Genomic DNA, 27,745 nt, shown 5'->3' on the forward strand with positions numbered 1-27,745 from the left:
TAAAAATGGATTAAAATAAAACTAGTGAAAGATCTGTTCAGATTTTTTTATCAACTTTTTATATGTTTTTAATTGGTTTTATAACAAGTAGCCAGTGCAGATGTGAAAAAGTTTTCAAGGACTCGATGCAGTCCCAAGGAAACACTAAGTACACCTAATGATTCAGTCGCTTGTCAGTCTCATCACTGTGAGGAATTTTGTCCCACTCTTCTTTACAAAGTTGCACAAATTGACATTTGTGATCATTAATGTATACACAGCTCTTTCATGGGCTCACCCCAGTATTTCAATCAGGTTGAGGTCTTGACTAGATCATTGCAACACCTTGATTCTTTTCTCCTGTTGCATGACATCAAGTGAATCTTCCGCTGTCATACAGATGGTCTCACATTTGACTCTAAAGAGTATTAAGTATACAGAGAACCTCACGGCCAATTCAGTAACTGTAAGGTGCCCAGGTCCTGTAGCTCTGAACAAAGCCCAAGTCATCAAACCACCATCGGCATGCTTGTTAAACTCATACGAGATGTTTGTGCTAAGTTGTGCTTGTCTTGTCTGTCCAAAGGGCGTTGTTCCCAGAGTCTTGTGGGTGTTCAGATGCAACTTTGCAAAATTAAGGCATGTTGCCATGTTCTTTTTAGAAATAAGTCTCTTTCTTCTGGCAGCACAACACACACTTGTTCAGTCTTTTCTTAATTATGCACGAACTGTATGAACTTTAACATTTAACTTGTGAACTGTAGAATTGAGGCCCATAAAGTCTGGGCTGTAGCTCTTGGGTTCTTGATTTTTCTTTGAAGGCTCTCAGGGCTAACTTTGGAGTGAATTTGCTGGGACCTCCACTACTGAGAAGATTTTGGCATTGTGTTAAAACACTACCAATACGTATGACTTTATAGAGATGCTCACACTTGGTGATGATCAGTTAATCAAGTGCATTTGATTAGCAGCATCTGGCTACTACTTACCCCCGTTCATATGAAAGGAATACTCAATACTTGGCTTTGACAGAACTGCATGTATGGTCCTGTGGAAAAAAACCCCCTTTCTTTTACATGACTGTATCTGAGGAACATCAGTATCAGCTCTTGATCGGTATCAGTCTATTTGTAAATAACTGACAGAGATCTGTCTCAGCTGGTACAAAAGAGGAACTAGTAACAACACCAAAAGGGGAAAAAAAAATTAATTTCAGCAGCTGCTGTCAGTCAAAGTACAGTTTAAACATTGTACATATTTTCATGCTCATCAAGTTTCATATGTAAAAAGATTATTTATAAAGCTGTCATAACTGATGGGGGTAATTTACCTGAGAAATGTCCTAGAATTGGCGTGTAAAGTACAAAAAATAATTAAAGCACTAAATAAAAAAAGTGCACTTCTGTGAGTTTAGTAAGTCTCTAAATTACTTATGACATCTAGGACAATTTCCTCTATTTAAAACATACTTATGAGGAGTCGCAATCTAAGAGTTAACAGGCAAATAAAATAACCACCAAGGGCGCGCGCGCTCCTGTGATGGCGTGAACGCGAATTCCGTGCGCGTACCCGGCCGAAGTCGAATGCGGTAGTGTACGAAAAAAAAAAACAAGCGAGCGGAGCCGACAGGAGACAAGACGGCCACAGTTTACCTCCACATCATAAGGCCAGGTTTTGGGAGCGGAAATTTCACGCCCTGCCGGGTCGTGTTGCTGTCGGAGACGTCTGAGGATACTCACGGCCAGGAACAATAGGGTGAGTCCGAGCAGTTTTCATTTATGAAGCCGGCGACGGTCGAAGGAATCCGTCGTTAGGTGGGGAAAATGACGATGTGGCTGCAGTCCGTGCACCTCCTTTCTGTGCCTCAAAATGGCGGATAGGCCGCTCTGGACTGGAGCAGCAGGTACCCTGTCAGTGGGAGTTTGTCCTTGTGTGCCGACAAACAGCATTTGAACACTGGCTGTCATTTAAGCCGTTATTATTTGCTGTTTTAGTTAAATGTAGATACTTGAGCTGGAATACAAAGTGTGGTTTTGATTGAAGTTAAATGAGCGAGCTAACTTTCTGGAGCTAACTTGGCTAACGTTAACTTTAGCTGAAGATAACCTGGAGTAAGATAAAGATAACGTCTGGCGTTGTGGTCAGGTAAGCCGATGTAGAGTAAGTTTGGAGAAGGTTTTAGTGATGAGATATGTTAGTGCCAACTGTGCTGCTTATGGCGTCCCACTTAAGTTAGTAATAAGTAATTAGCATAGTTAGAAGTGCAGAAACTGTGTCTGTCAACCTAGTCTCTTAACCTCTGCAGCATGCTTGAATGTATTTCCAAGTAGAGGGTTATCCTTGGAAATGTTAGGCCTGTGTCTCGTTTAAACACCTGGTCGCCCTGTTGTCGTTAACCGGCGGCGCAGCCCCGGCGTTAGCATTTGGAAGCGGTTGTGAGTGACGTTCAGGCGTCGTGTGGTTTATTGTGCAGATATTATTGTGTTTCGACATCAGTCAGCCCGGTTGCTCCCGTGACCTGTCACCGGGTGCGTTACCTCCCCTCTCTGGTCGCTGTCACGCTGCTGGATGGATGGATGGATTGATGGATGCTCGGCTGAGGCAGCTCCCATCATTGCTGTCACACTCGTGGGCTGCTTCACGCTGTATGTTGTTGGCACGGTGTTTGAAAATCAGGGTGGAGCACGCAGGAGGAGGCGACGTGTTTGCATGTGTGTCTCGTTGTATGAATTCACAGTCAAGTGAAAACGGGGATGAATGCTAGTCTTTGCTCTGGCAGTCTCATGGGGGAATGTACGTTGTCCCTGCTTTGCGTGAACCTTGTTTTCAGATCGGATAAACCATTAAGGATCAGCCACGCCTGGTAAGTGTCCTGCAGCTGATCCTGTGGGATGTTGATTATATTGTTTATTTTAGAAAACGGCATTCAACTCGTCTTACACTCCATGCAGGTGTTTGCGATTGTGTTGTAGGTTGTGACAGACTTAAAAGGACTCTAAAATGCAGCCATTTTGAGGAGCAATGCCATTTTTGAATGTAGCGGTTGTTGGGACCTGTCACGTGTAATACTATTATGATATGCACACACTTATCTCTTAAACAAATGATGCCAAAATGCTGCAAATGTCTTTGGTCTTGTTGTGGGTGAAAGTTGGCCTGCTCTTTGCTTGATCTGTTTCTGAATCTGCGCAGTCCACACGAAGTTTAGTAATAATTTATGCAGTTTTCTTTCAATGTCAGAAAAGCTAGATATACAGACTGTCCATGATGTCAAAATAGTTCAAAGTTCAACTTTTAGTTTAAGAACAGCAGTTTTGTATTTGTATAAAATATACAGTGTGCTGAGCTGGTTTTTACTTGACAGCGCTTTTTTTTTCTCGTCTGTGCTGAGTTTTTATCAGCAGTTGATTTGAATAAGTGCATCTCTGTAGCCAGGCCCCATTCAGTACTGTCAGCACTGGAAACGCAGCAGCTCCAATTGTGTTTCACTGCAATTGGAAGCTTTAGAAATTGCTTTTAGTCCATCAGCAAAACTGCAAAGAGTCACTGATGTTATGGGGCTGTCATCTAATAGTTGTGTAAAATGTGAAGATTTTTGCAAGAAAGGAGCAAAATGTGCCCTGTTTTGTGTGTGTGTGTGTGTGTGTGTGTGTGTGTGTGTGTTTTTTCTGTCAGCAGAGAGTATTGAGGCAGGGAGAGACAGAGAGAGAGGCTATTTGCCTTTGCTATAGTGGATGGCTTACAGTAGCACAGAGGTTCACCTTCCAGACAGCTTGCCCACTGCTAAGCTGACTGGTCATTACCCAATCTGCCAATAACAACTGTCAGTCATCCTACAAATGACTGTTTTCACACGTTGCCAGATATTCTGCTATACTTTACAGAAAGTATTTATGTTGTAGTGAGACTGTAAATGAGTTGTAGAGGCTGATGCTTTGATAGCAATCCTCCATTTGTGTGATAGTCACCATAGTTGCTTGGAGAATTAACCTCTGGTCTATATTTATAGTCTTAATAATTTCAGCCAGTAGCTTGTTGGTGTGAGGTGAATGGCCTGGAGGGATTCATACATGGTTTATAACAAACCTCTTTGCTGTTGTATAAATGTAGCAGGCTAACCTGCCTCAATGGTGTTGCTCTCGCCTGCATGTTCAGCGTCTTATTGGTGTAACATTGATCTGTTGTCCTTTACAGCTTCCTCTCTGTTCAGTGTCTATCCCATTCTGTGGGTGTGGATGTTGGGGTGTGTGTGTGCTCTTCCAGAAGGTAAAACAGCTGTTTGAGAGCAAGGAGTAGGTTTTTATCTGTCTTGAGCACTACTTAAATATTTTTGTAGTCATGCATTTGAGGCCATCTGTAGAGATCATGCTTCTCCTAATGAAATCTCCTCTATTAATCTCAGGAGAACTATGCTATCTTACTACCCATATAATTTAATAAGTTTAAGTGACTGCTACCAACCCAGTTAACTAAGACAAGCACCTCGTGGGTTGTAGCGGCTGCACGTTGGGAGCCGAGCCAGATGTTCCCCCAGTTAACATCAGTTAGTTGTAAAGGTCTTTAGATGGTCTCTGCCTGAGTGATTTATCAAGAACAGCCATTCACAGAAACATAGCCTTTGAGTGTTATTAAAGTGGAGAGGATATTTCCATCGTGTGTGATCAAGCTTGAGATTTCTTTAGTTATCTGATTTTGAAAAACCTCTATTTAGTCTTGTCAGGAAGCAGTCATCTCCACAGCGTATTTAGTAATTTTATCACTTTGTATGTTAAATTAGCCAAAGTGTGTCGACATCTAAATTACTGCCTGTGTCATAAGCCTCTAATATGTGCACATTAGCTGTTAAATATATTATGTTTATTGCTCTGTTGAAACCAAAGTCTTGAAAACATCATATTATATCTGCTTCAGTAGCTAAATGTGTCAGCATGTAAGTGTTCAGGTCATGTGACTGTGTTGTTTTTGATTCAGTTTGCATGGTTATGAGATGTAAAATCACAGACCTGTTCAAAAGACTCTTATGCATAGGTGTACCTCCTCTTTGGTAAAGTAGTTTAGCCTGGTAGCCATTCCCCTTCTGTGATTCAGTGACTTTTGTCCCCCAGGTGTTGACCTGGATTTTTTATGTTTGGTCTGTGCTCTTGTATGATCAAGCTTTGCCAGCCTTCTCCAGCCAAACTTGACTGTTTCTGCTGTATTTTAACACTTCATTATTTCACATTATTGATAATAGTTCTTTTTGTTATGGAAAAATGCAGTCTGTGATGTTGTTCCCAGGGCATGTGACGTGGAGTCTGTAAGAGTAAATGATGGTGCTCCACATTCCAGCTGTTTGAGATGTGTGCCTTAAAAAAAAAAAAGAAAAAAAAAAGGCTGTGGTATTTTTGTTTCTCCTCTTTCTTTTTTTTTTCTTTTTGTTGTTGTTGAAAGAATACATTTAAAAAAGCGGCGGGTGGGGGGTGGGTGTTGACATAACGTCACAACCAGAGAGCTGTGAATCTGATGTGGCAGTGGGTTCGCGACCGTCAGCATTGTCAGCATTGCTGCAATGTTTTGTGACAAGTTACTGGAACACTATTTCACATGTGGATTTAGACGTCACTTTAGACTGTGGTATTTTTGTTTCTCCTCTCTGCGTTCCATAGCAGCTTATTCCTTTGTTCAGACACCATGGGATGGGTAGTCAAAAATTTTGTGCATACCTCATCTGTAATATTTGGCAGGCGGCATAAGGTTAAGTCGTAGTGTTATGGTGACGTGTCTGGACTAGATATCTAATTAGTTTGGAGATGCGTTGTCTACGTTGTTTTCTTTGAGTCTTTTTGTTCTCCTTTTTTTGTTGACATTTTTCCTCAGGTGTTTTTTTTGTTTGTTTGTTTGTTTGTTTGTTTAAACAGTTGTTGCACATTTTAATTGTTTGAATTCAAATTATCAGTCAGTTGGCACACTTGTTTTTTTTAATGTGTAGATGCCAGCCTTGGGTTAAATGCTTAAATGCAGCTTGTGGGCAAATGTTTGTCTGAGAGGTCTCAAAGGTAACAGCCAAGAGGCAAACTCTGGAGCTGAAAAATGAAGCAGAAGCAAAGTGCAATAAACTGCAATGCTTCTAATGGCCACTTGAAGCTGTCTCCAAAAGAGAGTTAAGCTCCCATACACTCACATGTTAAAACGCACAACTTAACAGCTTTAAAGAGCATTTTTGCAGCCTGGTTCAAAAAATGAGTTTGTCCTCTGTTGACAGTTTACCCTTGATAACTCTGAGTGGGGTCATTTTTACTGTAACTCATCTATCAAGATAGTTAGGAGACTTTTGGAGCATTTTAATGGATTATCTGAATTATTTTTATGGTCTGAGGTGTGATAAAGACTGTTCTGGAAGTTTGCATTTTACTTATGGTGAGTGAATTTTAGTATTTTGTTTTAGTCCATTACTTTAGTACCAATTTGTGTCTGAGCTAATGAATGTAGCTGGCTAGAATAACTGGAGGGCCCCCAATATTTTATTTATTTATTTATTTTTATTAATGAGTAAAAACCCTGATTGGGAAGGATTCTTTACATTTGACTCCTGTTGTTGCATTCTTAACCACAAAAGATGCAGAGTATGTTGTTCAGTATTCATTTAGTATGTATGAATTGGTCTCCTAACACCAGATAATCTGTTGGGACTCGAAAGCAAATTGAACACATCTCCCAGTCAGCATCATTAATGTAAAGGGCTCTGTCATTGTACAGTTCCTGGTCCTGCACAAAGACAAGAGAATCACTGGGAGGAAGACGCATTACCATTATTGACTGCCTTTGAGCAGATTTATAGATGCACCCCTGGCTGCGACTCATACCCCTCCCTTTCCATCGAGGCACAACATTTTGTGCTGAGCCAATTAGCCTGATTGTGCTATTGTGCAAACATTTTTGCTCGATGCTGAAGCCGCAAATGAGTTTTTCAGAGAAGGGAGTCCTACACGTTAATGGATACACACAGCGATGACAGCTGCCAGCAGTGCAGAGAGACGTATCAATATGTGGCAGATGACCTGATTTTCACACACAATGGCAGTTATGAAGGTTGATGTATTTGGTGCCTTTTTTGTGTGGTAGTTTTTTTTTATATGGAGGGCGTGAGGGAGACATTTTTAGCTTCAGTGCCTGCTCGTTAGAATATTTTTGCTGCGCTCTGATAGAGTTTTTGGGCAGCAGCCAGCACGCCGTAAGGCACACACAGTCAGGGGTAAGCAGACATTTGGACTGCTGTCAGGTGGTGACATCAAGGTCCAGAGGTTAGCTGCTGGTCACTTTAGGCTGTGTACTGTTAATCAGTTTCTCTACAACATATGAATATGAATAAAAGAATAAGCAAGCAATACAAAGTAGTACTTTAACAGGTTGGTCAGTCCTGCACCTGACCAACCAGAATGATTTATCTTTTCTCCTTTTTTCTACAAACAAAAACACAGTGCATAGGAGGACTCTTTTCCTTGTGGTAGTGCCACTCCTGCATCTAAAATCAGCAATGTGAATTTTTCTTCATTGCAGCTTCCTGGGGTGTTTCTACTCCTCATCTCTGCTGTAGCCAAATAACGGTTTCTTTTACTGCCTGTTTCCCAGGCAGCAAATCTCATGTCTACTTTACATTGTTTCCTGTGCCTGGAAGTCTGCCTTGCTGTCATTTTGTCAGCTTTTTGCAGGTGTTGAAGTAATTTGGCTTAGTTTGTACCTTTTGTTTAGTGCTCTGGCAGAGATTTACTAAGGCTAGTCCCAGTAGATTAAGAGGCTTACTCTGTTGGGTACCTGGTTTGTTAAGTGCTTTTTCAAGACAATGATGCAGTATAGAAATATGCTTCATCGTGACATTCTTAACATTTCATTGACAGTTATTATTCCTCAAATAAATACTCTAACCCTGACAATAAATTTATTTTTTCCACTACCACTGATGGATGTTTTTTTTTTTTTTTTTTAAAGCGTGCCATCAGCCAAGTCACCTCCTGAGGTGGTATCATAACGAGATGATGGGGACAGGGGAGTTTGAGCACAGCCGTTACTCATACTTGCTCTGCCATGTCCTGTTTTTCTTTTCTGTTGGCAACCTGGGAGGAGAATGTGGGTCAGCTCTTGTATGTGAACGGCATTTGCTTCAAGAGCAGACCAGAGTTGTGTCATGACAGACTGTACAGACAGATAGCAGGAGTGGATGAAAATATTTAAAAGTAAACAAATTAAAAAAAAAATTGAATGAATGAGCAGTTTATGGAATGATTTATTGCTTTATTGTTCAGTTTTTTCCATCATCGCTGACAGTGTCTTTGCTAAACTGGTGCAGCACACTCTACATGTTATCTGTCATGCATACCTAATGCTGACTTTCTCTTTTTCTCTCCCCTGCAGATGCTGCATACACTCAGCTGGTGACTGGTCTGCAGGCTCTCCATTTCTTCTCCCCGGAGTCAGCCAGCTTTCGGGGGGCAGATTCCTGTGACCCTCTTCTCTTAATCTGAGTCTTTGTCTGGACAAAACTAACCTGTCATTGGAGTACACCACCTGACCCAATCTGTGTTGCTTGGATCAGCACAGCTCATCTCCTGACCGAGGAGAGCGCAGCAGCTGCACAGGAATCACCTTCTTTTTTTTTTTCTTTTTAAAAAAAATCCGGCTCCGCCCACACTGCCCCGTCACGATGGTGCTGTCACAACGTCAAAGAGATGAACTGTAAGTTTCCAGCACAGCTTTCAGATTTGAAACTTACGGATTTTCGCGCTGTGGTTTGTTTGTTGCCATCATGTGATCAGACATGTTTCATACTCAGGTGGCTCTTACTACGGAGCAGGATTTGGTGCTTAGGATTTTCAGGGCAGGTTACCATTTCCATTGGTAACTTGCGCTGCAGACCTAACAAGCTCATGCAGAAGCCAGATAAGAAAAAGATATCCCGGGTATGCTGAAATTGCTTTGTAGTCTGCAGCCTTGAACAGCTGCCCAATACGACCACAACCTGCTCATATTTCTGTGCCGTGAATGCATTTAGCAAAGGGGTTATGGCAGCCCGTTATTCTGATACCTAATCACATGAGTGCAAGTTATAATGCCAAATACCCCGACAAATGTTGTTGGTGTGAGCTGGCTACATTTGAGCTTTGTTCGTTCACCTGTCCCAAAGCAAAAGACACTGATATTTTTAAAATTGTTAAAAAACAAAATAGCCTGAGACAAATGTCCTTTGTTGTGGTTGTAGACTGTTTACTTCCAGGGAAGGATGTGTATTGACTACAGGATTCAGTTTAAATGGTTAAATTTAGTAAATGTTTTTCCCCTTGGTAACCTGTCAAGATTAATCAATAACTGGTTAAAGGTTTCTAAGCTCCCCTGAGGCCTGAAGCACAAATTTATTGATCGACCACCTCTGCTGCCTACCCCTGCCCGATGTGACCTTAGAAAAGCTTAGACTGCCACCTTTGCCCCACAGTACATACACGGAGATCCAAAGAGTTTGTATGTTTGTGTTCTGCTCACTGTGAGTAGTGATTCCACAGAGAAATCATGTGCCCAACATAGCATCATTGGCAGCGATGTGGCACACAGACAAAGACATGTCTGCTCATGTGCTGAGTAGAATATAGGGAGATGGGAAAAGTGAGAGGAGCTGCAGTCTGTGGGCTTGGTAATTAGCACCTCAGGCAGGGATAAAATGTTAAGGCATCTCAGTGTGAGATAGAAGGTCATGAGCAGGAGTTGAGATCATCTTCCTGAGCTTTAGTTGTGGAAAAAATATCCATATCTGTGCAAGTCAGGAGTGTCTAACTTGCGTTATTTCGCCAGGTGATAAAACCCATTGTAAAATAATATATGATAGAACACCATCCACTCAATATTTTTCTCTTAAAGAGTAAATGGGCACATTCTGAAAATTTCCCCTCAGCCATAACCAAGATTTTATAAAAATCATAAATTGTAGGGCCTACCAGAAACACTAGGCCAAACGGGACCCTTTGGTATGCTAGTTCTGGCTCCCAGGTTACATCTTTGCTGATCTAATTACTATGTTAGAGCCACATGACAGATTTTCCTTTGTCTTTCAATAAGGTGAAGACCTTGTTGATGGCCTAGTTTATTTTGGGTGTCTGTTTGTTTTGTTTTGTTTGTTTTGTTTTTGTCTTTTTGGGTTTGTTTTTTTGTCTTGTTTTTTAACCGCCATCTTGCACTGTCATTGAAAAATGCATCACTGCACGTGACAAGGCTCTCAGCATTCCTCAGTCTTTCTCTGTGGGAGGGGTCTGTTGGTATGGAGAGCTCCATTGGAATGCTAATCTTTCGTGCTATTTGCTATTCAAATTAAGCTGCCAGGACAACCCCCCCCCCCCCCAACCAAAACAAAACAAAAACCCTCTTTCTTTTTTTTCCCTTTCTCTCTGTTGCACAAGTCTCTACCCCCAGTGGTATACAGGAAACTGTTGAGGGACCCCCTGAGTCACATTCAAGCATCAACGAATCACATTTGTTAGTGATGTTGCTTGGCTCAGATAGTGCTCTCACTGATGCAGGCATGCAGTGCCCTTAAGATGTCATTTCCCAACTGACTTTCTCATTTTGCGAAGTCTGCTTGGAAACCAAATGGCCCGTTTTGAATCCAACCAAGGCAGTAATGGGAACAGTGACCGGCTGATTGTCTGCTCTTCACACTAATTTTTCATTGGCCCCCTCCTTTCTTTGCCACAGCCCTGTTTAGCATTAGGCACCAACCCAATAAATTAAGTTCCCATAGCATTCAAGCATCTTCTTCCCTCTTTTTCACGCTTCAAGTGTTAAAAGTAACCAATCGACTGGGGGGCAGTAAAAGCTGCGCAGCTTTACTGTCTGTTATTGGAAGAAATATTTTTGCACATTATTCCTCTTTTTTTAAGAGGAATAATCTTTGTCAGCACCATAGTCAGATGCCATGATTGCGCAGCATCTTCACAACAACTTTTTTTTTTTTTCCTGTCTTTTCTTTTTTCCCTTTTTTTTTTTTTTTTTTTTTTTGCTGCCACTGAAAAGCCCATTTGTGTTCCTTTCCAGGGTCAGGAGACTTATCCCCAGCAGCGTGTAGCAAAAATAGATACAGAACACAAACTATCTGCTCCCCTGAAAGATCTCAGAGGCACTTGTGTGCAAATGGGCCTTTTGCTTTTGAACTCTATTTTCTTTATTAAAAAAAAACCCCAACTCCATGTCTTGGGCAACAAGATGGTGCATGTGATTTTATTTTTTGTTCTTTTTCCACCATGCCCTTGTCTATAAATGTGGTGACATAACAGATTAAACGGAAATTCAAAGATATGGAGATAAATGCCACAGGCAGTCAGAGCTGTGGTATAAAGAGTTCACCGTGGCTCAGTTTGATCATTAACAGGACTTAGATCATGTTTACCTGCCAAGATACTAGTCCTCTAAGTCCCAGTGTTCACACTCATTCAAATGAACTCAGTTATCCAATGACTCCTACTTGTGTTTTGGCTTCACTTTGAAAAGCTGAACCACGGACAAAAAAATATATAGTAGTTTGGATGTTTGGATATAATGTAAATGTTCACTGTTAGTCCAAATTGGGATTATTTTAAAGTGGGTAATGGTTATGAGAGACCAGGTTTAGGGATCTTGTCTCGAAAACCCTGCCAAAGCAGCAGCAAGTCTGCTGCTTTTCCATAACAAAGACAAGGAATTATGAAAGCACATTGCTTTGTTAGATTATGGAAAGCTTTTAAAATGATCCGCTGTTGTAGTGATTTTTAAAAATGGCTCATTTGAGAGTAAAACTTTTTGATAAAACCTGCTCTTTATTTTGTAGACTTTGGTAAATGGACTGGTTCTTATACAGCGATTTTCCATTCTACTTGTGCATAGGGCAGGGCAATATGGCCAAAAATATTTATCATGATATATATTTTAAAATTTCCGATAAGTATATAACTGACGGTAATTAACACATAATGCACCAACACAAGCAATGACATCAGCCAGTTATGTAGGTGATGTCATAGGCCTTTCAAAGATTCCCTGCTGAAGTCTAAATCAGGCCTAAATCATTGCAGGGTTAGAGATGTGCGTGACTAGTCCAGTAGATATTGCTGCCCTTGCTAGTTGGCACCAAAGTTTCAGTGTATTGTCACTTTTTAATTAGTCAGTCTGATCTGTATCCTGTTGTTTAATTGATGAGTAATTTAGTTTCCAGAAACATTCCTGCTTGGCAACTAATTTACTAGGCAGGTAAGGTGATAGGGTTTGCGGCAGGTTACCTTTTTACCTTCTGATATCCACCACTGTGCTTGTCATGTCTGGTTTGGTGACAGTCAAAATGCACAGTATGTGTTTCAAGATGGAGCCTCGCAAACCAATGGGCAACATCACATGGCTACGAATAATTTAGAGAGGGTGCATATTTAAACATAGCTGTGCAAGCAAAATGAGAGGTTCAGATTGATTGCGTGTCGCTTAAATCAGTTAGCCTTTGCACTTTTCGTCAGTTTTAAGTGTTACTGTACAGATTTGTGACTTATAAGTCAAAGGTCCTTCCTTTTTCATTAATTGAACTGATTGCATTTATTCTGCCCAAGTTGGGTCCAAAGAAGTTGTATTTTGCTAGCAGATAAGTGTTGAGTGTGACAGATTTTTTTTTTTTTTTCCTTTTTTTTTTTTTTTCTTCTTCTTCTTCCTTCCCCATGGTGGTAGTAGTAGTGAGCAGGAGGTTCTCCAGCCTCTCTTTTGGTGCTCAGGGAGCTGAACACAGCGTGGCGCACCTGTATGGGGGTGTGTCAATCAGATTTTTGTGCTGGCATGACAGCACTCCCTGTCTTGTGGACCATCTCTTATCAATAAAGCTAGTTAAGACCGTTTCAGTTGGTTGACACCTCGATCGGCTGCTCATTTGAGTTCCCAGTGGTTTAGTTTACCTAGACTTTTACTGTCAAGATTCAGCATTAATTTTCTTTATAGTCCCTCCCCGGTTTCCTCATTACTTGTATTTCATTTCAGCCTGACCTTTCTCAGTACATTTTGATAATGAATCATATTTATTAGTAGTATAATAATTATTCAAATCCAAGGTACATTCCTAAGTAAGACAGATTTTTGGCTCAAGACTGCGGATGAATCATGGATTTTCACAGCATCCATACTACTACAGAGCTTTTCAGTTATTTGATAAATTAGTCAGTTTATAGAATCTGCATCTATTTGGATAATTTATTAATTGCTATACTAATACATATTCTTATATTAACCCCTAGGACAGGATGAGTTAGAAAACAGGATGTCTTGCAGTTTTCTTTTTTCACTGGTGACTGAATGTAACACAGTTATTATCTAGGTTTACTGTAATTTCAATGGTCACAGAGTCATAAAAGTTTTAACTATAAAATCACTTTTCAGTCTGATTAAAATGTGTTAGAAAGCTGAATTATGTTTGACCCCCAAGGTATTTTTTTCTACCACCAGAATTCTCCCATAGATTTAAATGGAGGGCTCTCTAAGTGCCATGTGTGTCTCTGTCGCCTATGTCGTGTCTGGCTTTATTCTGTGTTTATCCAAGGATGAATTATGCACAGCCTCACTGGATTAAAGAAAGTTTGACTTTGGCTTCAGCTCAGTCAACAAAGCTCCATCATCACTGTTTGACAGAAAATGTGTATATGCCACACCCATTATAGAAAAAAACCCCTGCTTTTGTTTCCTATTTTAACATAGACACCTGGTTTCCAGGCCCACGCTGCTTTTGATCTTAAACACCATCTGCTTCTACACACCTACAGAAACGCACAAAGAAAAGTCAATGTCTAAAGTCGACATTTACTTTAAAAATAAATAAATATAGAGTGATGTTAGAACCTTCTTCTTTTCTGAATTCCAGTGTTGTGGGGTTTTCCTCCTTGGATTTTTCTAATGGCTTAAATGATAATCCCCACTGTTGTTCACAAAAAACATTCCACTACCTGTTTCACATTCAGACTGACTGCATTGTGATCATCATCCTTCTCAGAGGCTTTGTGATGACAAAGATGGAAATCTATCAAGGGGTATTTCTGCCTTTGGGGGCTTACCATTTTAGGTTTGGGGAGGATAGACTATTATTTTAAAGAAATTGTAAATAGTTGTTGTTGTTGTTGTTGTTTTAAATCATGTTTTTTCAGCTACTATCTTCATCGTAGTTGTGAAACAAAGCTGCAAGCCCTTATTTTATTTTTATTTTTTTTCACCTGCGTTTGATCCTGAGTTTCCCTTGACGTATATATGTTGTGCTGTTGCTGCACAGTCACACCCAACAGAGCAGTGTTCCCAACACTGGTCCTTTCTTTAAAATGGTTTCCTCTTTCTGTGTGTTGAAGGAAAAAATAGACTTTTACAGAACAGAATGAGGTGTAGCCAAACAATCTTTAATATAGTGTTCAAGTTAGTATGAATCCAATATAAATGTTAAAGGCAACATGGAAAATTATAAACTAAAGCAATATTGGGAACACATTTCATGCATGTGCATACATCTTCATGTGCAAGGTGTTTATCTTTGCATCTGCATGTCAGTGTTACTGGTATGTGCTCACTGCAGACTTGGAGAGGGGGGAGTTCACCCGATTGGAGTGTTTTCTCTTCTTTTTTTTGACCTTTTTATCCTCTTTAAAGTTGAAGCCATTAATTTGTTTTTAAATGCTCTATATTTATATATGTGCTTGTTGTTTTTATGTTGATAGATAAATGTCTTATTGTGTTTACTTGGTTTAAAACACTCCACAAAAACCCTTAGGTGGTCTGAAAAGCTTTCCATGACAGACAAAGCCCTGCTTCTGAAAAACAAGGGTGGTGATTGCCTGAAGGTGCCAACCAAAGCCCAGAGCTCTTCTTTATAAGTCAAGAGGAATAGAGCAGTTTTCATAGAGCTAGATTTAGCTGGGAAGTTATGCAATCTTGTATTTTATTTTTTGGGGGGGTAAAGTTCTCACTAAGAAGTTATCACCTCTTTTAATATTAAAGGCAAATAGGCCACTGTTGCAGTTCTGCTTCATGTTGCTAATTGCCAGCAGGCTTATTGTTCAATATAAACACTAAGGGCAGTGCTCTGTGGTGATGCAAACACTGTCTTTGCTGTTTGCACAGTGATCATCATCAGACAAACCAGCCACTGACACAGCCTCTTTCACCTTTAGTAGCAGTCAGAATACCAGGAAAATCTCTAGTCCAGCTGAGATGCAGCATTAGTTGAGATGCTCATAGCAAAGAGCTGTGCTGTCTTTTGAAGAACATAACACTGTAATATGAAATCCAGGGGAAAGTGAATTTTGAATATGCTAAGATACTTTTCAGAGTGTAGACTTGAGCTGTGGTCTGTTAAATATTTATCAGAAGTCTTGAAATGCAACGGGGCCCATAGACAGAAATGGAAATATTCCTTTGTGAGGATTTTCTGTGGTTACACAGCAGGGGGGCAACATCCCGTTCAGCCAGCTGTAGCTAATGGAGCTGCTATGTAGTGTGTGCTGCATTGTAGGTTAAATGTATTCTAATCTGTGCCTTAACAAGAGGGTGTTTGTTGGCTGATTAATTTCTATGCTCTGCTGTAATCACTGGGTATGTCAATAAATTAAATGACAGCCACACATTTATGTACAGTGTGCTTTATGGAGTGTTGCGTTCAGTTTTTCATTCTAAACTAGTTAATAATCTAAAGAACATTAGTCTGATCTGAAAAATCAGGAACACGAATTAACAACAGACCTCTGATTGTGCCTGTAAATGGTGATATGAGAGTGGGGGGAAAAAAAGCATAAGAGTTTGTGAATGGGGTACTCTCCTCTCTCTGGTGTGTATCTTTTTATAAGGAGTTTTGTTAAGGAAATTGAGCATAAAATCAGGATGTAGTCATCTTTTTTTTTTTTTCTTCTTTTTTTTCTTTTCTTCCCTAGTTCTGATCTGGTAGCATTGTTAAATGAATAAGCTGCATCTCCGACTGAGGAAGTCCCCGGAAATCTTTTTGTGTCTGTGTGTGTGAGAAATATGTCACACTATATATCAGAGGTGTGGACTCGAGTCACATGACTTGGACTCGAGTCAGACTCGAGTCATTAATTTTATGACTTTAGACTTGACTTGAAAAAAGGTTGTAAGACTTGTGACTTGACTTGGACTTTTACACCAGTGACTTGGGACTTGAATTGGACTTGAACCTGTTTACTTGAAAAGACTTGATATTTTACCCAAATCTAAAATTTAACATACATATTATATAAAAAGTGCGGACCATTAATTCACTTTATTCATTCATTCATTCTTACCACACTCCGTATGTATGTGAGCGTGGGCTGTAGCACAGCCAATCAAATTAACCAGATTTGACAAAAACAAGAACAAAAACGCTCGAGCCAAAAATGCTCCCAAGAGTAATTTCTTTCGGGTACATAAACTACGAAGTAGTCAACAAAAAATGAAATGCAATATGCAAAACATGCAAGAAGAGAATCACAGACGGAGATGGAACAACTTCCAACTTTGTCCGACATTTGAAGTTGCATAAAGAACGGTAGGTGGTGCTTTTTTTTTTTTTTTTTTTTTGCTACGATGAGACAGCTGACTTAGCTAACTTCATCTTATTAGCAAATGTTCTTCGGGCTACGTTGATGATACTGTTTGGCTTTAACAGGTATGATATGACAGATATGATATGTAACATGCAACTTGTTAGCTCAGAATTGTCGGTGAATGGTGAGCATGGTCCGTTTCAGAAAGTGGGTTCTGTAGCTGTACTCAGTCTCTCTCCGTCTCCTCCCCATCATTAACCCCGTAGATTTAACCCAGTTTAGACTGACAAATATTTATTTTACCATCACATCACAATTCAAAATCACTGTGTTTAATTTGCAATTAGTGTATGGTCGTGTTTAACTTTTGCATGTCTGAGCCAGGGAAAAAAATTTTTTTTGGTTAGAAAATCTGGCCCACCTTAGTGTGTAATTGAGTAGTCCTGCTATACATGGCCTTTTTCTTCTGTCATTTATGTCAATACATCAAATAAAATACTTTGATCTTATATTATTAGCTGTTGTTTATTTGCAAAGGTTATTCTCAACAGGGATGCTAGACAAAAACGGCGTTTTCTACAGACAGCCTAGCATACGCTCTCCACTTGCGAGTGAAAAAAGAAAAGAAAAACACCCCTTCCCTATTGGTGTTAGAGTTTACCATGTCAGCCAATCAAAAAAATGATAAGGCAACATGTGACATTTGGTTGTTTAGGGAGAAGGGGAAGTTTTTAGGAGTGACACCCGCGACGGAAAGCGGGCGAGCGAAAGAAAGAGAGAGAGAGAGAGAGAGTTTTCATATGTGAGACATTAGTGATGTTTAGCGTGTTTGGAGGCTGTAGTTAGTTTGTTGTGTAGTTATTGTTTTGTATTGTGTGTCGGTTAGACTGCTGAATTTCATATTTGATCTAAAAAAGCTGTCAAAGGCAGATTCCAGTGTAAACGCTGTCTCCACATAGAAAACTGGACTGTTGCACCTCCAGTTGTCAGACCTGCAGGGTTTAGGCCTGTGGTGTTCTCCTCTGTCTTATACTGAACACAAACTACATGTTTTGGACTGGCACAAGTAATTTGTGTGCCTTCTTATTTGATGCAGCACACCTGATTGTTCTGTAAATAGATTTAAATGGTTATATAAAAAACGCCTGAGGCCTTGGCTGCATTTTTAGGTAAATAGTACCATATAACTTTGTTGTTTGCAAAACTTGTGCATAATTTTTAGAAATGTACAATTTCTATTTGCATTTCAAGTTATGAAAATGATTCGTTAAACATGTAAAAAAATATAACTTTTTTTCTACTCGGATTCTGAATTTTTTGTCTGAATTTAGATCAACTGTGCTAATATAGTATACCAAAATGAAAAAAATAACTCAAATTTCAGATATTTGAGGTTGTGCTGTAAATAATGATACCAAACAAGGCAAGAAAAACATATTTTAAAAGTGAAATATAGAAGTAAAATCAAAAGTAGTCAAGAACGGCCAATTATACCCGGGACCCCAGAGGGTTAAAAAAAAAGACTTGAAAGGACTTGAAATTCAAAGTTTCGGACTTGGGACTTGACTTGAAAGTTGTCTGTCTTGACTTGCGACTTGACTCTGACTTGCTTGACTTTACTTGAGACTTGACTTGTGACTTGAGGATAAAGACTTGGGACTTACTTGAGACTTGCAAAACAATGACTTGGTCCCACCTCTGCTATATATATCTGTAAAATAAAGTGTGACAAAATATATCAAGAATGTACAAGACGAAGATGAATACAATGGAAATTTTTGAGTTTTGCCATTTCTCACACAAATTCTGCACTGGTCTCAGTTTAAAGAGAGGGTTGTTAAGCTGGTACAGACTGTCCTTTACAGTCATACTGCTTTCTCCTTTTCCTGCACATTCACATCATGTGTAGCGCCGATGGGTATAATAAAAGCTTCCCAACCAGCATTGCACTTTACCAACATCCTTGTACCTTGTATCGGATATAATGTCTCAAGTGAAGGTAAACAAGTGAGGAGACTTTAGTCATGTTGTGTAATTTGACTACTGTTTGCAGTCAAGTGAAAAGCTAGCAAACAAAGAAAAGTTGTTTGCCTAGAGGAGCTGGGAAATACCCCCAAACTGCTCTTTCTTTCCTGTTGGTTTGTTATTGTTTTGGCTGTCCTGCTAACGTCCAGCGTACTGCATGGTGAAGTTGGCGTTGGGCTCATAGACCAGCATTTTTCACTTAAAACCTGAGCGACATTCTTTCTGCGCAGTATTATTCAGTTAGTATGTTGACAGCGGTGTTATAAATCTTTAATAAAAATATTAAATGAGAGCAATAAATATTGGGTAATTGAATAATCTGCTTTATTTGTTTGATTTGTTTAGCTTCAGGGGAAGCTGTGTTCATGCTTCTCATTTCTAAAAGGAAGCGAAAGTGGAGTGGGAACTGCGAGGAAGTGATGTCACTGGCAGATGAGCTGGATGCCTGACTCCCTCTCTTCTGAGAAGGATGAGGTCATGCATCTCTTCCTCCTCTCATCCCTGTTTTTCTCTCTGCATCACAGGCTTTTCTTCTGGCACCATCAAGCGTTTGTAGCGCCTAAGAAAGCGTAGAGGTCTGAAGCATGTCAGTATTGTAACCCACGTGAGGCTTGCGTAGGCTTTTGCTTAATGACGCTAGATTGCTAACACTTGTAAGCAGATGCTGGTGTGGGAGTTTCTGAATAGTTTGTGAGTGATTAATCTCGTGTTTCATCCCCCTGATGTCATCACGGAGATCGCCTTTTGATCTCACTGAAGCAGGGACTTGCAATGCATGCTTTCAGGCCATCTATTGTTCTTGTTCCTCACTTCTCTCTGGCCTCGCTGTCCACGTTACTTACCCTGCCCTCGTTCTCACTGTCTCCTTATCACGTCATCTAGCTGTGGGCTGCTTGTAACCATGGAAACTCTGTTCTCCTTCTGTTGATACTTGTACACCTCCCCATTTTTTTTTTTTTTTTTTTTTTTTTTTTTTTTTTTCCTCTCTCCCCCATTCTCTTTTCATCACAGTCATGAGGATTATAGATGGTTAAATACTCTTTTTGTTTTGTTTCATATTTTTTTATTTGGCACATCCAGTGTGAAGTGGCGGTCATCAGCGCTGCGTCCCCTATGTCGATGACTGATTTGAGCAAAGTGGCTCTCTGTTGATCACTTCTGATTTTGTGTGTGTGTGTGTGTGTGTGTGTGTGTGTGTCATCCCTCCCTTTGTTCATTCGTTTAGCTGTGTAGCTGTTTGTTCTTAGTTATTTTTCATTCTTTATTTCTTTTTCAAGATATTCTGCTCTAATATTGATCATGATCATTTAACACAATAAATTGATATTTTAAATATTGTGTGTTTGTAAAACTTTAAAGAATAATCTGAAACTGAAGTGTTTGTTAACAGCTGAATTGATTTCACTAGTCTTGCTGACCAAAGTCTGTATTTCCATCATGTTGGTCTTACCTAATTCCTTTAGAGCCACTCACTCCTCTCTACAAAGGTCTGAATGAGAGTACCATTGCTAAAGAGAAAATGGTTATTTAATTTTTATAATCTTTTCAGAATTGCTGAAGATTAGTGTGGAACGTCAAATGCACAGCCCTGCTCCACCATATGGTTTACATATAAATAAGTGACCTTCTGCACCTTCTTGTGGTGCGATAGAGATCATGGATACATCAATCACCATATCAAAGGCATCCTCTGTGCTTCAGCTCCTTCTCCTCCTCACCTGCTTATACACTCAAGACTTTGTGCTTCCTCCCTCCCTTTGGTTGTCTTCTAGGCTTTGAGCAGGCTGTCAGAGGAGTAGATAACCTCCTGCTAACCTTGAGCCTTAATAAGGTCTGGGCCTGTTGTCACGAGGATTCTGGTGGGCAGAGAGAGAAGCAGGTTTCTGTGCTCAACCCTGACCGAGAGGGTGCAGGGGGCACAGGCTGGGCTGACAGATTGTACCCCCACACCCCGTCACATTGGCACCTCAAAGCAGTGCCTGCCTGACAGCTTGTCTGGCATCTCCTGGCATAAATGGTGTGCAAAAGAGCAGGAGGACCCAGAAAATATTGTATTACAGTTTAAAGAAATTTGCATTTCTTTTTAAGGCAGTTCAGTTTTATTTCAGTTTGTTTGGTTTGGTAGGTGATATAAGACTGAAGGTGGAGCTCGAAAAGGTTTAAGAAAACACAAATCCATATTGACCCTGAAGAAAAAATATAAAAAAATTGTAGCAACAGAAGCTGATCAGTTCTTCTCATTTATGCTTGCAAATGTAAACTTTAAATGGACAGGCTTATTGAACACAGTATAATGGAAATTTGTGTCTTCAGAATTTGAGGTCCAGCTGTGATGGTTTCTAGATGCATTCATAGATGTGGTGGGACACATTGCTGTTCTATCCTGAGATCATCGGGGGTTTCTGGTCTCCCCTTGCTAAGGTGACCCAGCCAGGATTAATCAGGCCCTGACTTGTTTCCCAGCAGCATTGACCCGCCATTGGACCTTTTGATTCAAATTCACCTGGGGGCCCTTTGTGCAGATTTGATGGCCTTCACCTTTGCAGCACCTCTGATGCCAAAAAAGGTCTGGGTCTTACAAAGGGAGCAGGCAGCTAAACATCAGCATCCCACTTCTATGGGCTCACAGTACATTCTCCAGCTGCTCCTCCGGCACTGATTTGTCAGTTCTCAGTACCTCAGCCATATGCATTCATTTGCTTTTTCCATGCAATACTCTTGGGAAACTGTGAGGTTAAATAGAAGGACCTGCTTGGAAGAAACTTGTGTGTGTAAAACAGCTGGCCTCAAGAAGGTTGGTGTCACATGGTCTGGGAACTTCAGCTGCTTGCTCAAAAATGTCCGCAGTTCCCAGTCTAATGCTGAAGAGAGCAGGCTGGCTGATGGTTTAGAGTTTGGCTCCACCAGGTGAAGGACATTCACGTATCATGCACACACAAACCAAGCATGAGTATGTGGGAAACTTCGGTGAATGAGTCAGACAAGCAGTGACTCCATTTCTTCAGTAGTGAAACAAATGTCTGTACAGCACCTAGTAAAATAGTAAAACACGATGAAACGCCTGCATGGCAGTGTCCACATTGTAAACGTCCAAAGTGGAGCTGTACTGGATAATAAATGAAGGTCTGATTAAAACATTATCAAATTGCTTTGTTGCAGTTAAACTGGAACTTGCCACAACGACATTAAATTATCCTCAGGCTCAAATTATAATTGAAATTGCAAAATCACCAAGTGGAAGAATTGAAATATAATCCACTTTTGTTGTGCACCCTCCTGAGAGTCTAATTAGGTGGAAAATAAAAAGCCTGAACTGTTGATACTGACTTGAACCTCATTAATAACTCTTGGTAAATTGAACTGCTGCTAAGGCTGCAGTCATGAACCAGATGTGTGTGCGTGTGGGTGTGCATGTGTACATTTGCTGTGTGCCCCACAGGGGTCTTTGGGTTTCCCTAGAAGACAAAAACAGGAAGAATGAAGGTAGCTTCCTCTGTCCCTGCTCTGCCTCACTACTCTATTGTCTTTCCTATCTGGCCATCTCTCTTCACATATTTGAAATAGTAGGACTGTTGCGCACTGCTGTCACCATCCTCACACCACCTTTTGTGCCGCCTTGCTCAAAAGAGCTGGTGTCTTTAAACATCTGCGGATTTGGTTCTTAAACTCAGGAGATCGACTGTTTTTAAAATAACAACAGCCAGAAGCTCGTAGAGGTCACAGGGGTTATTCCCCCCCACCTCCATGATTTCTCCATGTTTTCCTTCTCTGTGCAAGTAGGTGATGGTGGGATGTACACTGGCTTTCATTTTCCCTATATCTACACCACGGGGGAGTTGTCCATTCCCATTATTTGCCGACAGCAACAAGAGCTCATTATAGAAGCCAGACAGACATGTTCTCAATTTGTGTCAGATGGGTGGAGAAGGGTGTGTGTGTGTGTGTGTGTGTGAGTGAGAGTGTAAGAGCGAGTGAAGAGAGTGTGTATTTTTCTATCGATAGTGTTAAGTAAGCATTTTTATTATTATATAGTATGATAACAGTCTGGGAGTGTGAAAACCATATAAAGTGTCTTTGTCTGGCACGTTTCCTGAACCTGCTGATTTTTCTGTCTTTGTTTCATCCTGTTGAATGCAGCTTCATTACTTGCGTCGTCGTTTCCGGTGGCAGCTTAACTACTATCTTGTCTGCTAATCAGGAGCGACTAATTATGGTTCCTCTTTGTCTGTTTTCCAGAAATCGAGCCATAGCCGATTATCTACGTTCCAATGGATATGAAGAAGCATACTCCACCTTCAAGAAGGAGGCGGAATTGGATAATGTGAGTAGATTAAGGACAGACACATACATCCGCACAGCCAATCAGACCAATTTATACAAACAGTGGGTGTTGATTTCCACTTTATTTCCCATCATGAACATGTTTTTTGTCAATATGTTCTGGAGTGTGACCTGGAGCACCTGCTCCTGGTCAGGATGCTCTGTCTGATTGGTGTGGCTTGTGCTGCAAGCCTCTAATTTAGAGAGAAGCTATCATCCATCTGCTAATTTATACTCACTGTGATTATATATATATATATATATATATATATATATATATCAACATATATACTTAAAAAAAAACATTAATAGCTCTGCTTTCTGATGAAATATGAATGTATTAATTCCTTCTGTTAGCATTTTATTAGGCACACCTATCACAAATGTTGGGCCCTGAAGTCTTACTTTTATGCTGCTTATATTGAGTGTTTTGGACACTCTCATGGAGTGTGGAGAGTTAGTGGTGGTGCCACACTTACATTTTCTTTTGTGTCAGCCCCTAAAAACAACATCTGGGTCATGTTCTTTTCCTCGATGTACCTTTCCTCTTCTTGCTTAGTGTGAATTTTCTGGTGTAGCTATAGCATTAGGAGCAATGCATAAAACAAACCAGACAACTACAGTTATCGACACACAGTTAATCTTACACACACACACACACACACACACACACACACACACACACACACACACACACACACACACACACACACACAAAAGATCTTGAAGTTCAGTTTATGTTGACATTGTTTTAGACAGCTATGAGTTGTTTTATTTATTTATAATGTATGTATGGAACAAAAATACCAAATATCTAATGTAAATAAGAAATGCGAATCCAGCACTCAATTCCAGCACTCACAGTGGGAGAGGTGGCACTTCACTGCTTGGCTGGATTTAGGGGTACGTGTTGAAAAGGTCAAGCATCTTCAGTATGGGGTGTTTAGTAACTTAAAAATTAGCAACATGAACCTCAAGAAAAGTATGACTTTGTGAGTAATTATCATTTTATTGTAGGTTAAATCAATAAACACCAGTCAGTCACCTGTGTTAGTTGTCACTTAAAACTCAATTATTGCATTTTTTTCACATGATATGGAATGTAGTAAGGAGCCTAAAATAAAATATGTGCCCTTTAGAGCTTATTGTGTAGTGTTTGTCATGTTATTACTTATTTGTTTAAAGCTCTCTTCACCTGAGAGCGTTTCTCATCTCACTCTTGCTCTTTTGCCTTGTGGCACCTTTTCTTTTCCATTGTCTTCACATGACACCACACTCCCCTCTCTTCTGTCTTTTCATCCTTTATTCTCCCACTTGATCTCCACGTGGCAGGCCTTTGGAAGCAGGGTGAATAATGGATGAATGGCACAGAGGGATCGGTGCAGCCTTCTGAGTATCGGCCACACGCACCTTGACGGGAGTCGGCTAAACAGCTGAAGCATTTTTAAAATATTTTTTATTTTATTTTTAGGACTGTTAAGTATGTTACCTTTTTTCTTTTAATGCCTTTTAAGTGTGGTTGGGTTTTGTTCTTATTGGTGAATTAAGTGTTCCTCTGTTTGGCTCTTTGTGGATGTTAGAGAAGCAGTTTAAAGTTAATGTCATGACAGACTGAGTGCACTGGTAGGAATAATTAATGTAGGTCATGCTCCAGTATTTTCTTGCCTTTTTGAAGCAAAGTATACATACCTGCATGCACAGATAAACACGCGCACGCCTTTTTATTAGCCACTGCCAATTGGCTGGTAGGCAGAAGTGAAGTCTGGCACTCACTTTGTGTGTGTGTGTGTGTGTGTGTGTGTGTGTGTGTGTGTGTGTGTGTTGTCCAGGCAGATGGCAGATTAGATGATTGCAGACTTGTCCAAACTGGGTTCCCCCACTCAGTCCATCTGAGATAGATCTGCTCGATTTCTTCACAGGGCTCTGTACATGTCTTTGTCTCTCTTTCTTGTTAACACCTCCTGTAGGCCTGAGGAATCACCTCTTGCCACTGAAACGTGTTAAATATAGGCTTCGACATCACCTGCAGCTCTCCACACCTCCAGGATGTCTGGAAACAGACAAGGCTGAGTAGGGGGCTGTGAAATTGGAGCACACTGCTAATTTTCTCCCTCACTGACACCCGTGGCTGTCTGTCAGTGTGGGTTTTTGATGTTTTGGTACTTGCACCCTAAAGGCATGGATGTGCATAGAGTCCTCCAAAACTGTTGCATTGTTTATAGAGCGAGGCGACACAAAGCAACACTTCAGATTTACTTTAGTATATACTTAAATATACGTTAAATAATATTTCAGAAAAAAGATAAAATGCTCTACTTGGTTATTATTATAGTTATTTATTTTAATTAGTTTTTCCCCCTTTAGTTTCTAGAGGAAGTTTGCCTGTTTCAGTTTAGTTTTGTGTGTTTTTGTTAGTTTTGGGTTTTTCTTATTTTTAGAATGCAGGTGGTGTTTTTTTTTTTTTTGTTTGTTTGTTTTTTCCATAGTATGATATGATGGTTGTTTCAAACTTCTTACATTAATAATACAAATACAACACTTCATGTCTCTTGTTGGCTTGACCAAACTGACAAAGACTAAACCTAAGGACCTTCCCTGTTTGTTTTTGTTCACTGTTATTTTCATTCTTTTTAAGAGTTAAATTTTTAGTTGTATTCCAGTAACTTGAAGCTTGGTCCGTACTTATTTTTAGTTCTTGGTTAAGCCTTAGTTTATAGTTTCTGTCAGATATTACTCGATTTGAGTTTTTATCTCAAAGATTTGTTAAAAAAAAAATTTAATTTTTTTTTTTTTGACTCGTGTAACTGAAGGTCATGAGGGTGAGCGATTGTTTTGTTTGTTTTTTTTAAGGCATTTAATGATGCTTTGCATCGTTACTTAGATAAACAGTATGTATTTACTCAGAGCTAAGTTTAACACTGTGTATAAAAGAATATACTCAAAGAGGTGTGTCATGTTTTATTGGTTGATGTTTTCTGTCGGGGTTTCCTCGGTGGTAGCCTTCCAGCTTGAACTGGTCAAGGTCCCTAAGAATAGAAATCTAAATTATGGCAGAAAATAGTATTTTTAACATTTACTTGATGTAATTTGTAGAAATGTAAAACCTAATTCATAAGGCTATTAGGTAAGCTGTGATAAGTTTGTTTATTGCTGTATGTAATCTTATAAAATGGTAAGGCTTGTGGGTTAATTGGTAGCAGTCTATAAAACGCTGGTAATTAGCATCAAAGAGTGCTGCTGGAACCACGTGCCACCACTGGTCCAACATCATTTATTTTGTTGTGTGTGGTGAATAAATCCCTGGTTGGTCTGCACCTCATCTCTGCCGCAAGCCTCCTTTTTCAGTCATACCACTGCTGGCCTTTCTAACAAAGAATCAAATGATTTTTAAAGACATGCTCTGTGAGACTGTCAATCTCTACATATACGGTATTTAACTTTTGGTGCATATGTAGCGACACAGAAAGCGCACCACTGCACTGTTTTGTTTCCTCCGTTGCCTGTTTGTGCCATGAAGCCAGTTACGTAAAAGGTAGAGTCCAGCTTGAGGAATTAGCCTGCAGGTGGAATCAGGCTTCAGTCTGCCACAAGTTAACTTCTACCACTGCTTCCAGGACCGGGTGTGTGGCTGTGAGGCTGTAAGCCTTTCTTGTCTGCAGGAGATTAGCTTGTGTGAGGAGGATTAGGACTTGGGGTGTGTGTGTGTGCGTGTGTTTGTCATACAGTAGGTTGGCAGTGTCCTGCAGTTGGTGTTGGCCTGTGAAGGGTGTGTAAATAATCCCACCCACCTTTTTTGGGTTTTTGTTGTTGTTTTTGACTCACACACAAACACACACACACGCGCGCGCACACACACGCACGCACGCACGCTCCTCGCCGATTATGCTAAGCCCACGACTTTGATTGGCTTTCTTTGCCAGTTTTTCTGATACCCCCCTCACACTTTTCTCCCCAGAATGAAGAACTGGATAAGAAGTACGCTGGCCTTTTGGAAAAAAAATGGACCTCAGTCATCAGATTACAAAAGAAGGTTTGTGAGCTTTTTTTTTTTTCTTTTTTTTTTCTTTTTTTCCCCCTCCTCAAAGAAAGCTTGTGGGGATTGTAGTCTCGTGAAAGGTTCGTGATATTAGTGCTGAAGCAGTTTTTAACACTGAAATAAAGTCTGTCAAAGAAAGCAATGACACCACTGTTGATGTAAAATACTAACTTAAACAAACACAATAGTCTCGTAAAGCCATGTTCCTCCCGTATCTCCTAAATGTACATTTCGATATGCTTCACCAGCTTTTGTCCCTGTGCTCTGTGGCTAGGTGATGGAGCTTGAATCCAAACTAAACGAAGCTAAAGACGAGCTCACTCTGGGTGGGCCCGTAACTCAGAAGCGTGACCCCAAAGAGTGGATCCCACGCCCACCAGAAAAGTACGCGCTGAGTGGCCACCGCAGTCCGGTCACTCGTGTAATCTTCCACCCCGTCTTCAGCGTTATGGTGTCAGCCTCTGAGGACGCAACAATAAAGGTCAGTCCTGCTGGTTTCAAGTCGAAGAGCTGAGAGTTTCCAAATAAAATCTGCAGTAGGTGATTTCACTGATAAATTTGTCTCAGGGCTCAGGTTGCACAGAACAGTCCAAATAACTTCTGAAGTCTTTAATGGAGCCCTGCAGGACTGTGCTCTCCCTTTGCACATGATCCGATAACCCTGATCTACTGATGCTTGTTGTTCTGCTCAGCATAGCTGCTGATGGTGGCCCCAGTGAGTCTTATGATGAGTTCAGAACATTTCAGCTTTCCAGGGATAAAAGCACTGACAGTTTTGTCTTCAGTATCCTTGTCTCTAAATTCAAGCGTCGTACTAATCAGAGTTTAAGAAATGGTCTGAAACTGT

General features: G+C 40.3%; 1 protein-coding gene across 4 annotated transcripts in view; it reads left to right on the forward strand.

Annotated features, from left to right (window-relative positions):
- The first annotated feature begins 1,547 nt into the window (after positions 1–1,547).
- The window catches only part of LOC100695973 (lissencephaly-1 homolog), a 39,209-nt gene continuing 13,011 nt past the window's right edge, over positions 1,548–27,745 (forward strand). The window contains exons 1-5 of one of the 4 annotated variants that reach the window (XM_005463730.4): positions 1,548–1,734; positions 8,368–8,688; positions 22,779–22,863; positions 26,818–26,892; positions 27,173–27,379. In XM_005463730.4, the coding sequence (XP_005463787.1) occupies positions 8,657–8,688; positions 22,779–22,863; positions 26,818–26,892; positions 27,173–27,379 (399 nt within the window). In that variant the 5' untranslated portion in view covers positions 1,548–1,734; positions 8,368–8,656. Of the gene's footprint in view, positions 1,735–1,858; positions 1,883–1,902; positions 2,125–2,689; positions 2,843–8,367; positions 8,689–22,778; positions 22,864–26,817; positions 26,893–27,172; positions 27,380–27,745 lie in introns of those variants that run through there. The other 3 variants (XM_005463731.4, XM_005463732.4, XM_005463733.4) reach the window with 3 other exon arrangements.

The sequence above is a fragment of the Oreochromis niloticus genome, linkage group LG14 (assembly GCF_001858045.2).
Source record: "Oreochromis niloticus isolate F11D_XX linkage group LG14, O_niloticus_UMD_NMBU, whole genome shotgun sequence".
NCBI lineage: Eukaryota > Metazoa > Chordata > Actinopteri > Cichliformes > Cichlidae > Oreochromis > Oreochromis niloticus.